Source organism: Pollicipes pollicipes, unplaced genomic scaffold (assembly GCF_011947565.3).
Source record: "Pollicipes pollicipes isolate AB1234 unplaced genomic scaffold, Ppol_2.1 Scaffold_4219;HRSCAF=4965_pilon_pilon_pilon, whole genome shotgun sequence".
NCBI lineage: Eukaryota > Metazoa > Arthropoda > Thecostraca > Pollicipedomorpha > Pollicipedidae > Pollicipes > Pollicipes pollicipes.
The window spans coordinates 33,760,986-33,773,709 of record NW_023596448.1 but is presented as its reverse complement, the minus strand read 5'-3'; the positions used below and the strand labels follow the sequence as shown (position 1 = coordinate 33,773,709).

General features: G+C 57.7%; 1 protein-coding gene and 1 long non-coding RNA gene across 2 annotated transcripts in view; one reads left to right on the top strand and one right to left on the bottom strand.

Annotated features, from left to right (window-relative positions):
• The window catches only part of LOC119095232 (uncharacterized), a 16,518-nt gene extending 14,087 nt beyond the window's left edge, over positions 1-2,431 (top strand). The window contains exons 6-10 of the mRNA XM_037218100.1: positions 519-1,349; positions 1,473-1,533; positions 1,636-1,907; positions 2,169-2,302; positions 2,410-2,431. Of these exons, the coding sequence (XP_037073995.1) occupies positions 519-1,349; positions 1,473-1,533; positions 1,636-1,907; positions 2,169-2,302; positions 2,410-2,431 (1,320 nt within the window). The remainder of the gene's footprint in view (positions 1-518; positions 1,350-1,472; positions 1,534-1,635; positions 1,908-2,168; positions 2,303-2,409) is intronic.
• A 5,667-nt stretch (positions 2,432-8,098) lies between these two features.
• On the bottom strand, positions 8,099-9,513 carry LOC119095623 (uncharacterized). Its single transcript, XR_005093929.1, has 3 exons — positions 9,351-9,513; positions 8,667-8,814; positions 8,099-8,182 (listed from the first exon to the last, which is right to left on the bottom strand). It is a non-coding gene; the product is annotated as an uncharacterized LOC119095623 (long non-coding RNA).
• Between the last annotated feature and the right edge of the window lie 3,211 nt (positions 9,514-12,724).

The following is a 12,724-nucleotide window of genomic DNA, read 5'->3' as shown; positions in this document are numbered from 1 at the left end:
CACACACGGAGCTGACCGGCTGTGGGGAGGGGGGGGAGGGGGGGGGAAGCGCCGTCGCAGTGCGGTGGGCTGGCCCGGGCCGGTTGCCGCGACACACGACCTTGAGCACACCGCAGCCCCAGATGCACGCCCGCCGCCGACAGTCGGCGCCGAGTCGTCGGCGAGGGAGGACGGGTGGAGCACGCCGCCGCCGGCTCCGGCACGTCCCCGAGCTCAGCCTTCTCCGTCCGCCGCCGCCAGCGTCAGGCAACACCGCCCCGTCCGCACAAAGATGACGTCGCTAGTACGGCCTCCGACGACGCTGGCCTGCCGCGCGCCGGCAGGCACCGCCGCCACGCTCGCCGATCCGTCGCCGACCAGCGCTGGTCCCGCGACGCCCAGCGAGGGACCAGCGACCCAGCGCGGACCCGCCGCCGCCACCGCCCAGCCGCTGCCCGTGCGACCTGCACCGGCGCGAGGAGCAGGCGGCGGAGTGGCTCTCGCAGATACAGCACGCGCAGCAGCAGCAACAGGAGCAGGAGCAGGAGCAGGAGCAGGAGCAAAAGCAGCGGCAACATCAGAGGCAGGAACAGCAAGCTAAGCAGCAGCAGCAGCAGGAACAGCAAGAGCAGGAGGAGCGCCCGAATCAACAGGAGCAGCAAGCACAACGGCAGCAACAGACGCAACAGGAGTGGCAGAAGCAGAAGGAGCAGCAAGCGCAGCGACCGCCGGCGGCCGAGGAGCAGGTGCATCAGCCGGAGCAGCAGCGGGATCAGCAGGCGCAGCAGCAGCTGCCTGCCGCCGTGCTGGACGCCTTCCTCGCGCTGCCCTACGTGCACGAGCTGAGCGTCGCGCAGCACAGCCGCGTCGTGGCCAACAGCGAGAAGATGTTGCGGCTGGCGTTCTGCGCCGTGCGCCGCTGCTCCGGCCTGCCGCTGCCTCTGCCGCTGTCGCCGGACGAGCCCAGCTGCGGCGTCTGCGACCGGCTGGCCGGGCTGAGCGTGCAGCAGCTCTGGCTGTCCGGCAGCGTGCGCGAGGGCTCCGATGTGAGGATGGTGGCGTGCGGAGAGCGCGCCGACCTCGACGTCATGTTCCAGCTGGGCCCGGCGGCCGTGCGGACGGCGATGGCGGAGATGGCGGACGCGGAAGAGACGCCGGGGAGCGTGGCAGTGAAGTCGTCAGAGGACACCAAAGAGGAAGTCGCAGCAGGGGCCGAGTGTGAGACGGGAGAGGAGGCACTGAGGACGCCGGGGAACACAAGAGAGGACAGCACAGCGCACGCACCGCCGCCGGAGCCTCTTGCGTTAACCGCCGAGCCGGCAGGCCGGCCCGGTTTCCTGCTTCTGCGGCACGCGCGGCGCGCCGACTGCCGCCACCCGGGCGCGCTGCCGCTGGCCGGCGACCGCGTGCGCCGGCTGATGGACGCGTTCGGCGCCGGCGTCAGCCGCGGCCGACGAGACCAGACCGGCCCGGCCGTCACCGGCCGCCTCAAGAACCTCAACCTGCGCACGGGCGCCCTGGCCATGGACGTGGTGGCCTGCCTGACGCTGCCGGGCTGGCCGAGCGGCGCGTTCGCGGCGCGCCGCCGGCCGGCCGGCCGCCCGTGCGCCGCCACCGTGCGCCGCCTCTGCCGCACGGGCGCACTGCTCGTGCCAGTCGGCTTCCCCGGCAGCGCCACCGAGCGACTCGAGTGGCGGCTGTCGTTCTCGCGGCACGAGTACATCGTGTACCGCAGCATGGGGCCCGAGCAGCGCCGCTGCCTGCTGGCGCTCAAGTACTGCAAGATGGCGCTGGGCGACCGCGCCAGCGCCGTCAAGAGCTACTACCTGAAGACGGCGCTCATGTGGCGCTGGGAGACGGCCGCTGAGGAGGTCTGGTCGCTGGGCAACATGTACGACACGCTACTCCAGCTGCTGGCGTACCTGGAGGCGTGCGTGGCGCGCGGTGTCCTCCCCTGCTACTTCCTCCCCGAAGTGAACGTGCTTGGCAGCCGCTCTGACAGCGAACTGCGCCTACTGGCGACGGGCCTAACCGCGATGCGTGCCCGCTTGTTGAGCGCCCTGCTGTCGCTGGCCGCCTGCTGGACAGGTGACGAGGCGGCTCGGCTGGGCGCTCGCTGCCTGGCCGGCGGCGGCGCGCACGAGGTGGCGCTGGCGGCGCGGCGCGGCACGCTCGCCGCGCCGCTCAAGCCGCTGGTGCGCGAGTCGTTCGACGCGATGCTGGGCGGCCTGTTCGCGCCGTCGGCCGACGGCCGTCCGCCGGGCATGCCCGTCTGGTCGCTGCTGACGTTGCTCTTCCAGGTGATCCGGCTGGCCTGGCTGGGGCCCGGGCTGGCGGCCGAGGCCGAGCGCCAGCGCGACGGTCGGGTGGAGCTGGCGCGTCGCCCGGCCCGCGCCGCCCGCTCGCCCAGCTCCTCGCCGGGGTCGCCAGAGGCGGCCTGCGGATGGGTTGAGTCGATGCTGCTGATCGCCCAGCACAGCGGCAGGGACGCTGAGGCCGGCGGCCACGACTGCTGGCTGGAGGAGGACTAAGGGGGGGGGGGGGGGGCACCGGACCGCAGAGTCGCTCGCTGGTTCTGTACCTTGATGCGATTGAGGGCTGTGGTTTCGTGCTGCAGAGACTTTCCGCTCCCTTAGTTGGGTAGCCAATAAGCTGGTCTGGTTCTGATCCGTTAACGCAAACAGCCTTTGCGAAGAACGGAAGACTGAGCAGCGATAGATTAGCGTGTCGTTTCACTGTGATACACCATCACCACGGCCTGTCGTGACACCCAGGCCACGTGGTGCATGGCAAGTAGTCATGGGATGGCTGTCAAATGCCTGTCAAAACTGTAGCTGTCAACTTCTAGTCGGTTCTGGCCTGAAAGCACCTGCTTGAGCGCTGTGGTGATTGAAATGTAGTGATCTAGTGGAAACAGCGTAAGTGTACTATTTAAGATGGTGTTAGAGAACTACACCAATGAAGCAGCTTATGACATGCGCCAGAGTAACGCCCGCTGACAAGAGATGTTGAGCGCGTTGCTTGGCAACCATTTGTGCCGTACAGAACCAGCTGCGTGAGGTGAGTGCGGCGGTGAGACGCAGGGCGTATGAATAGCTCGCACACTCGAAAAGCGAACTGAGACAGAAATGAGAATGAAATTCGAGAAAAGAGTGCGCGTGATCTTGCCCACCGCCGGTCTTGCGGTCTTGCAGATCGATCTTGCACCGATCAGAACATCTTGCCGATGCGTGATGTTGCCGATCTGCGTTAGCGGCACAACACCAGGCCACGACATCAACTGAAACGGATCTGCTCACCCTTAAGACATTTTTAGGTTTTTTTGGCATTCGAGACGCACATGAAGCTCTTGCATGGTGAATGTCATAACAGATCTGCCGGCGTCTGACGCGGCAGTACTCGCCTTGGTGACGATCAGCTCTCAGGGTTTTCTGTCTCAACTGAGTTCCGGGTGGTGATTGCTGATGACTAAGCATGCACGTTGAATTCATTTCATATCAAACGAAATGATTCCACAACAGTGAGAAGGCTGCTATTGACAGGATCCTTCTCCAGCATAGAGATAAATTCCAGCCCCAATTTTTTAAAAGAAGGAATCTCCACTCGCCGAATTGCGAATTGCGAAAAAAATTGCGAATCGCCACTCGGTGGGTCTTAATGACATGGTGGCGAGCTTTCTTACAAACATCCGGAAACATGCCCTAAGTTTCGCCTTCTCACTAGGCAAAGACACAGAACTACGACCTCGTTCTCAAATGTCTTTGCGAGGAGGAACCTACAACACTTCTCTGCATATCCCACGCAAGCCCTACCAGCGATTAGCCGTGATATCCCCTTGACGACAGTCTCCATAGCTAAGCCAGCCAAGGCTGAAGTCACCGCAAAGACGCTAAAACCGGCTCGGCGGCCTGAGAAGGCAGCCACCGCACCAACAAGCCACGTAAACAAGGTCTCTTCCCTGCTCCCCGAAGCGCACCTCGCCGCGGCGGCGCATCCGCTGAATATTCGCGCGCCGGTGTATTCGTTCGTCCGAGAACGAAGGTGTTTAGTAAGACGTTAAGGTGCTTATTAGTCACGTAAGGCACGCCGTTAATGCCCATGACGGGCGTAATGGCCGTTCACGGCCAACGTCGGTTAAGGAGGCCGTAACGGCTGTAAACGACACCACATCAGTGACAGCAGCCTTTTGACGCCAATAGCTTACCGCCGCGGGTCACACACATGTGGCTGATATGCTGTCTGCAGAGAATCACCTGATTTTGTTTCAACTTGCGAAAGCAAACCGACCGAAGACCCAACCAGGGCTGGTTGCTCGGAGTTTGCACCCGTTTACATCCGTTTGCCTCTATTTGCACCCGTCTAATCTTAATGCTGTCGCCAGTTCGTTTCTTAAAAGTCCGGCGTCGTTGTCGTTTTGGTTTCCGAAACGGTAGAAACAACCTGAGTAAAAGTCACATTACATCCAACTGACCGCATTGGGTCAAGAACTGACAGGGGTCATGTCACTTCCACACTATAACCTCTGGAGTGACGCATGACTCCCGAAACTGGCAAAGGGTTGGTTAGGTATGCCATGTTTCAGTGCTGAAATTGGCCCGCAAGATACCGCAATACGTCGGAGTCGATTAAAAAAAACGTTAGAAGATATCAAAATTGGACAACACTTTTTACCAAAAATGCACCCGTTGCTGTCAAGTTGTTTCGAGCACCTCAGTCTTATCCATCGCATACATCACAAAATAAAATCCCACCAAAAAAGCGAGGGCATTTCCTCGAAATTCATTCAGGGTGCATGTTTCCAGCGAACTGCGCAGTTTCTACGCCCGAAAAAACGCCCTGATCTGCGGCTACTCACAACAAACCCGAACCAGACTTGGCACCCGCGAGTCAGAAGTACCGCCTACATCCGCCGTGAATTGCAATGCCTCCTCGTGACTGCAGTGGCGTGCGTGTTCGCGCTGCACATCGATTGCAAAGCTTGCAGTGGTCGAGCATTGTTGCCGTGCCCGCGTGCACCGGCAGCACTCTGCGCTCTGCACCCTCCTCCCCCCCCCCCCTCCCCCCGGTCAAACTACGGGTGCCCCAGACGCTGACGTCACTGGGCTCGTCTGGCGCAGAGCAGCACGCAGAGGAGGCGTGCGCTTGCCGAGGCGCCACGAGCGTCCGGCCAGGCTCGTCTGTTCTTCAGTTGGCACGAGCGTCACTCACAGCCAGCGTCCCACGAATTCTGGAGCCGCCCCGGTGGGTTGGCCCCGTCTTTTGTGTCGTTTTTTATGAGCGGCGCGGGCAAAAAAAAAACGCTCCACACCGAGCTGATGCAATGGCGCGCCTCCACCCACAAGTAAGCCGCCGGCAGCCACGTTCACAAAGCTAGGGAATGGCGGCTGGTGCGTCCCTGACCGTAATGTTTTTTCTTCCTTTTTGAACAGCTGCCGTAGCCAGCCAGCCTCTGGTGCCAAAATAAGCCCTGGCACTGCGCACGGCGAAGCAGAGCGGTAATCAGACTGTACACCACCGCCAGAAGCCGGTAAGGGATGCAATGCACTCAGAAATCAGCCGAGTTTACGAGGGCCAAGCGCATAATTTCGTGCTCACTCCGATGTTGTGTGTGCCTCGGCAACGGAACCGCCTGCCGGGTGTCCGATCGTCCCTAAGACAGATGGAAACGTGTCGCTCCGACTGGATGCTGATATTCCGACATAGGTGACAGATTAAAGACTCGATACATATTTGCCGGCGTGCAAAATCCAGCTCCAGCCTAAGACCTCGCATGATCTTCAAGCTCGTGTCACCGCACAGCAGTGTGCTGGAACTGCTTCCAGATTGCCACCTTAAGCTCACGACCCGTGGAAAGCGAATCAAATGTGCACGGATCGCTCCGTGTCGGAAGCCGGGCGCCAATCGCCCGCCCACGCGCGCTGGGCCCGCGTCACGGCCGGATAAGCGGAGGCAGAGTCGACCTCCAGCCCGGCTAGTGGCAGTTCCAGCAGCTCGTCCATGCCTTCACGCCGCTGCCTGGTAACGCGCCAGCCGTTGCGAAAGCTGTCACCAGCGCCGTACGGGCAGGTACATTCGGCAGGGGTCCAGGCTCCTGGATTTTCCGCCGTGGTAACTTACGAACTTAGCAAGTCGCCGTGTCGGGCGGAAAAGCAAATTCGTACGCGATAACGTCCAAACCGGGAGACATTTGGACGTCAATCCATGTGTTAGTACGAGGCGATTTCATTGTTCGGCAGTTGCACGCAGTCACAACAATGAGTACAGCTGTGCGAGGCGACCTTGTTTACAGGGTGCAGCACGTGTTCCAGGAGACCGCCCCGGTCTGAGCCCGGCTGTTAGTCATGCCACGCCCGTTGTTGTCTGGCTTTGATGCCTCCGATATTGTCATGCAGAGTAAAAACACACGACGCCACATTTAGCATAGCGTGGCCCGCCAGCATTTCGTGAGTCCTTGAATTTGCTCACTCATCCGATGAAGCAGTTGAGGGCAATGACAGCAATATACAAGCTGCATGCAGGTGCAACATTCTGCAGCACAGAATGACGCGCTAGTATTTACAGCACGCGAAGACTACGCGGCCTCCCTGTGTTTCAGCAGCGGCCAAATCACCACGTTGGGCATGCGGTGCCTGCTCTGAAAGCGGTATATCCTGCCTTCATCTGCTAGGTTTAAACGCAGGCGATGCTTTGTATTTTAGGCATCGATCACCCGCATCCAGCATGCATACTCCCGACACGACCAATTTAAGCATGGTAATTGGTGGGAATCCCCAACAATGACCACCTAATACTTTCTCTGAAAATAACTATTACAATTATCCAACGAAAACGTTGCTTTGCCAGCAGCTCACGCCCCACAAGTCTTTCACGCGCTGCAGGCAGAGACTGCGATAAGCTGTTATATATATGGTTGTGTGCATATGAAGTCAGCTATTGGCGAGAGGAAAATAAGCGTACTTGTTTTATCGTTGGGTTTCACATCCCTCCTACTGGTATTCCATTTGCGTATGCCATTGGTTTAAAATATCATTTTCAGAAACCGCCAAGATGACCACCTCATGCTAATCACGATGCTGATGGACCCCATTTTGGTTGGTTCAAGTTCATGAATTGCTGCGATCGTCAATGGGAATTAACAGGTCGCCCAGAACAAGACGATTTCTGCTGGTGGCCCCGCAGAGGGGAGATGCTTCACACCGGCGTGTCAATCCGAGCTTGAGAAACAATGCAACACAAACAACGAACCGCAACCGCCTATGCGCAGGCTGATGACTGACGGCGCAGGTTGATGATTTACGGCGCAGGCTGATGAGTGACGGCGCGGGTTGATGATTTACGGTGCAGGTTGATGACTGACGGCGCAGGCTGATGACTGACGGCGCCGGTTGATGATTCACGGCGCAGGCTGATGAGTGACGGCGCGGGTTGATGATTTACGGTGCAGGTTGATGACTGGCGGCGCATGCTGATGGTTGACGGCGCAGGCTGATGACTGATGTCCGTACCCAATAGCAGAAACTGGCTAACTGGTTAGCCTGGTTATGGACTGGAAAGTGCTGGCTATTTCGCCACGCGTGTAGCTCCTTCAGCTTGGAGCGTCGCAACTCACCGTTAACGGCACAACGGGGGAGATAAAACCATAACGCCATCAGCGGCACGCCGTGCGCACGGTAACACCGAGGACTCAGACGTGACATGGGGCGCGTCTCCGCCTCGCCCAGCTGACGGCAGGTGCCACGCCCTCAGCGGCGGACAGCGGTGCCCAGCTGACGGTCAGTGCCGCGCCCTCAGCGGCGGACAGCGGTGCCCAGCTGACGGTCAGTGCCGCGCCCTCAGCGGCGGACAGCGGTGCCCAGCTGACGGTCAGTGCCGCGCCCTCAGCGGCGGACAGCGGTGCCCAGCTGACGGTCAGTGCCGCGCCCTCAGCGGCGGACAGCGGTGCCCAGCTGGTCCCGGCAGGACCCGGCACGCTCCAGACCGGCCCGGGAGACGGGAGCCTGGGAGACCGAGGACCCGGGAGACCGGCAGCCGGGGGTCCGGAAGCCCCGGAGCCCGGGAGCTCTGGAGTCGGGCGGGACATGCACACCACAGACCAGGCGGGGGGCGCGGCTGACCTGGTACAGGTCGAAGTTGTCCATGAAGGCGGCCAGCTTGGTGGCGCTCTGTCGGCCGCTGCCGCCGATACCCACCAGCAGGGCGTGACCTGGGGTCACGGGCCACGGTCACGGGTCGCCCGCGGCGGGCAGAACGCCCACGGCAAAACATGGGAAATGTGCAGCGAAGTCTTCGAGAGACTGCATACAGCCGTTTGGAGTTTTAGCGACGTAAGCCATCGCACGACAGACTACCAGCCTGTTAAGCTACCAACCTTAACCAACCTGTTAAGCTGTTAACCATGCACTGATGACAGACCGCTAAGCTAACGCACATAGGTCGTCGTAGACGCTGTAGCATGCAATGCCCACATACATCAGGTGTAAACTGGCGGCATATTGGCGCCTCAGAACACTGAAGAAATGCTCGTGATTGGCAACTTGCAACAAAACCACACCGTACGCTTGCAATGCGTCATCCTATGTGGACCAGTTCGTGCACTGTATTGCAAAGAGGTCTGACTTGTGATAATTATGTTGCAGTGCAATACCCCGCATCCCAGTTTTCTCGGCGAGCACCGGCCACACCCTCACCGGAGTCCTGCTTGAGCACGCGGCTGATCCGACTGATGTGCTCTATGATGAACTTGAACATGACCAGGTTCATCGGCGTCTTGTTGACCATGTTGTACTCGCTGAGGTAGCCCTCCATCACCTCCGTCAGCGCGTCCAGCTCCGTGATCTGGAACAGCATCCAGTATCCAGTATCAGCCGGGCCTTCAGCTGACAGCCCGGCATACGTGCGCCGACATCGAACAACTCTCGGATATGTAACGCACGTCACAGAATTCACGTACCGTCATGAAATCTGGCAAAGCTTGTAATGAGGCAGTGTGTGAGGCTTCATGCTGAAATACAGTATGGGGCTTCAACGGTGACCACCTAGCTGATGCAGGTATGGGCCCGAGCCGCTTGGGCGGTGCGTTGTCCAATTCTAATTACTTCCAAGTAGCTACATACATACATAAATAAATATATATATATATATATATATATATATATTTACTTCCAAGCAACTATACTTCCAAGTGACGATCAGAGCATCTGTCCTTTTCTACTTAATGTGGACTTAACAGAGCCAACCACCTAAAATGCTCACACGAAAAATGCAAATTTGATGCTCGCTCTTCTTGTTTGGGACGGCGCGCCCCAAATCTACGCGCACCTATCCAACCCAGCCGCGCCCTGCTGCTCCCGCGTCCGCACCAGCGCCCTAACCTCGTCGTAGATCTTGGGGTCGTTGTCGGGGAAGAGATAGTCGCCGAAGAAGAGGTTGCGCGCGTGGTCTTCTGTGAGGCGCGTGCCCTCGGGCGCCAGGTGACCCAGCACCTTCTCCACCGGCTGGTGGAAGCTGGTGTCGCACGTGGACGCCACCAGCTTGAAGAAGGCCGCCCTGGCATCGGGTCAACGTGCCGGTCAGAGCGTGCGTCAGAGCGTGCGTTAGAGCGTGCGTCAGAGCGTGGGTCAGAGCGTGGATCAGACGGTGGGCCAGGGGCTAAATGAGACTGCAGATCACGGGACAAGTAAAATGGTGACTTCAACGCAGGAGGACAGTGACATGTCAGACACTGGGTCGGAGGGCAGGCCAGGGACGGAAGAGGCCGGGCCAGTGAGGGAACAGAGGGTGAGCGATGACATGTGAGAGAGCGTGACAGGTTCAGGTCGCAAGCCTAGTGACCGAGCCGTGTTGGCGGCGGCTGGCTAGCGCTCCAAACATACTGCTGAGCACACCATGAGTACAACTTGTCAGCCCGGAGCCGCCTTCTGACGTGGACTTGCCGCGCCGTGAAAAAACTCACAACGGTGACAGAACAAATAACTACTGCAGCACAGCAAAACAAGACCAGCTGAGACGCCAGGTTCAAGTCTAAAACGGCACACGATGAGCGCGTCGTGGGTATGACCCTCCAGACTGTGAGACGCGTGTTCTGCTCCCACGGCCTGCACGTTTTTCAGACTCATCGCAGGGAGCGGTGTGAAGGTTCGAGATGAAGCTGCCATCACGGTCCTGGGTGTTGCAACTGGAGTATCTGAGTGCGAATGACACTTAAGTGTTCCGAACAGGCTGTTGCACGATGACAAGTCGGAACACCGCACAATTTCCGCCAGACGACCCCGCATGCGAGGCAAAGCTGAGCGGGCTATCGCGTGGGCCGGCCGCTAGCGTTAAAGGCGGTATTGGATGACGACGAACCGATGTAAGAGTACCGCGTGCGCATTTCTCTCTACGTGCAACCGAATGTTTTATACCAAACAGATCCCAAACAAAGGTTTACAGCACTTCCGCGCTTGTATTCAGAAGGCACCAACAGACCAACTAACCCCTCGATGGGAAAAATCACTGCGCTTTTAAGGTGTGAGTGGTACCCCACTGGCCCATTTCCTCAGGGCTCCACAGCGGCGGATGAGAGGTTCAGAACTTCTTGGCTTCTGCTCGGCCATCGCTGATGTGTTGCTACGCCATTTTCGGCAGTCGTCAGCTGCAAGACCGCTCGACTTCAAGCCACACCACTGCGGCATGGCGGCGACACCATAGCCGCGGCCAGAACGTGTGAAACTGGCGAAGACACGGCTGGATTCGTGCCGAACCGGGCTTCATAACGCACTTACTCCCTCAGGCGTGAACGGTGTGACTTTGCTTTACCTGCGCTGACGGCTAGCACTGGCAGCATCACGTACCCGATGCACTTCCTGCCTACGGGACTGTACCTATACTCTGCCGCTGCCCGTTCCTAGCGACGCACCCATTTGCATTTTCCGGCCCTTTGATTCTGAGTTTTGGAGTTTTAGGAATGTTTACACCCAAGGTTGTTTTTATGCGTTGGTAATTTAAAAAGTAGTAAAATGGGATAATTACGCTTAAAAGAAGTGCAGCTGTACAATTTCACTAGACTCGATGAGTACCTAACCGACATTTCGTGAACGTCTTGCCCACACCCGTATCCGTAACCTAAATATTCCCAGTCTGTGACCTTACACAGCCCGTTGCCAATCCTATCCGTGTACTCAGCGGACTACGCCAGCGGTGATGTCCTCTATCCGGACCTCCCTGGCGCCGCCACTGCACCCGTCGTTGTCGAGCAGAGCCAGCGGTGCCCCGAGGCGTGACCCGGACCGGTCGGGCCGCCCGGCCGGGGGTCAGTGGGGTCAGGCCGGGCCGGGTCAGCTCAGTCGGAGGGCGGAGCGAGGGGCGGAGGTCGGCTCCGAGGGACTTGGTAAGCGCGGTGAGTGTTATGTTCATCATTGTGCAGCCTTTCAGCCTCATGCTCTTCCCTCGCGTTCCGCAAACACAACGCCGCAAACTTGAAATTGTCGCTCCAGGCGAGGCGGTCTACGACTTCTTGAAAACTTTGCGCATGCTTCCCATGCTGAGTTATCGGCCTTCATTTTGCCTGGAGGTACTTGTTAAACCTCGTTACGGAGCAAACACGTGTTTAGTTGTAGCCAATGCTCGCTCTATAGCGTCGCTTAACACGCACCCGGGCGGCCTGCTGAACAGGCTTGCTCGGGTGGGGGTAACTTGAACCCCCTTAATTCTCAAAAACTAAGAGCCAGAGGCACCAATTCGCAAGGTGAGTTAGTCTGTATGTCAGCCCACTTGTGCCAAAATTTGAGGTTCCAAGTTATGACCTTCGGGTCTAATAACGTCGAATAAGGTCGAAGTCAAGATAGATGTTTTAGCACACCACACCAAATCTCGCAAAATTGTAGAAAATTGAAAAGTGGATCGTTTGGCACTAAGAGTTCAGATGTCCCTCATAAGGTCGCCAACTTACGGCAGTTCAAACAGGCTATGGGTTCAGGGAAAATATTTTCTAGGGACTCGTTCAGCATGATGCAACAGCGGAGTGTTGGACGAAGTTCAACATATCGGAGAGGTTTTTTAGGCATCACAAGAATTGAAATAATAAATTCCATCGATCAAGGGTCGGGATGAGGGTCAGGTCTTACCTAAAATGACCCAGATTAACATTTTGTTTTTAGGGAGTATACGACTCAGCGTAATCCTTGACGCTTCTTCAAATGCACCATCAACGCAGTCTGGTATTATTCTGACCACCATTTCTTTCGAAAGGTCGAGCAAGGTCGCTTACTTTAATGGGCACCAGTGACGTTTTGCTTAAAAACAAGTATCTAGGTTCACGGTGGTTGCATGAGAAAGTATGGGGCACTTTGGACAGCAATCTGTAGTTTGACTTTGTTATGATTATATTTGGCGCGAAGGTCATAACCCTGGAACCTCAAACTCTGAGGCAAGTAAGCTCACGTATAGACCAACACACCTTGTAAATTTTATCTCTCCAGACATTAGTTATTGGGATATCAGTAGGGCACATTGCGCCCCCCCCCCCCCCCATCCCAGCGAAGGGCATCCCGCCACCCGGGCGCGTGTTAAGTCCCCTCGGACATCCCGATGCAACTGCCCTGTACCCAGGTACCTGTTCTGAGGAAAATGTCATTGTTCATGTTCATTGTTCAAATGTCCGTTTACCTTGTTTGACCTTTGGAAGATCACGGTGACCGTATTCTGCAAGATTGTTTTGATTTTTGCATTTGAGTGAGCGTCAAGAATTGTCATGCGACATATTTTT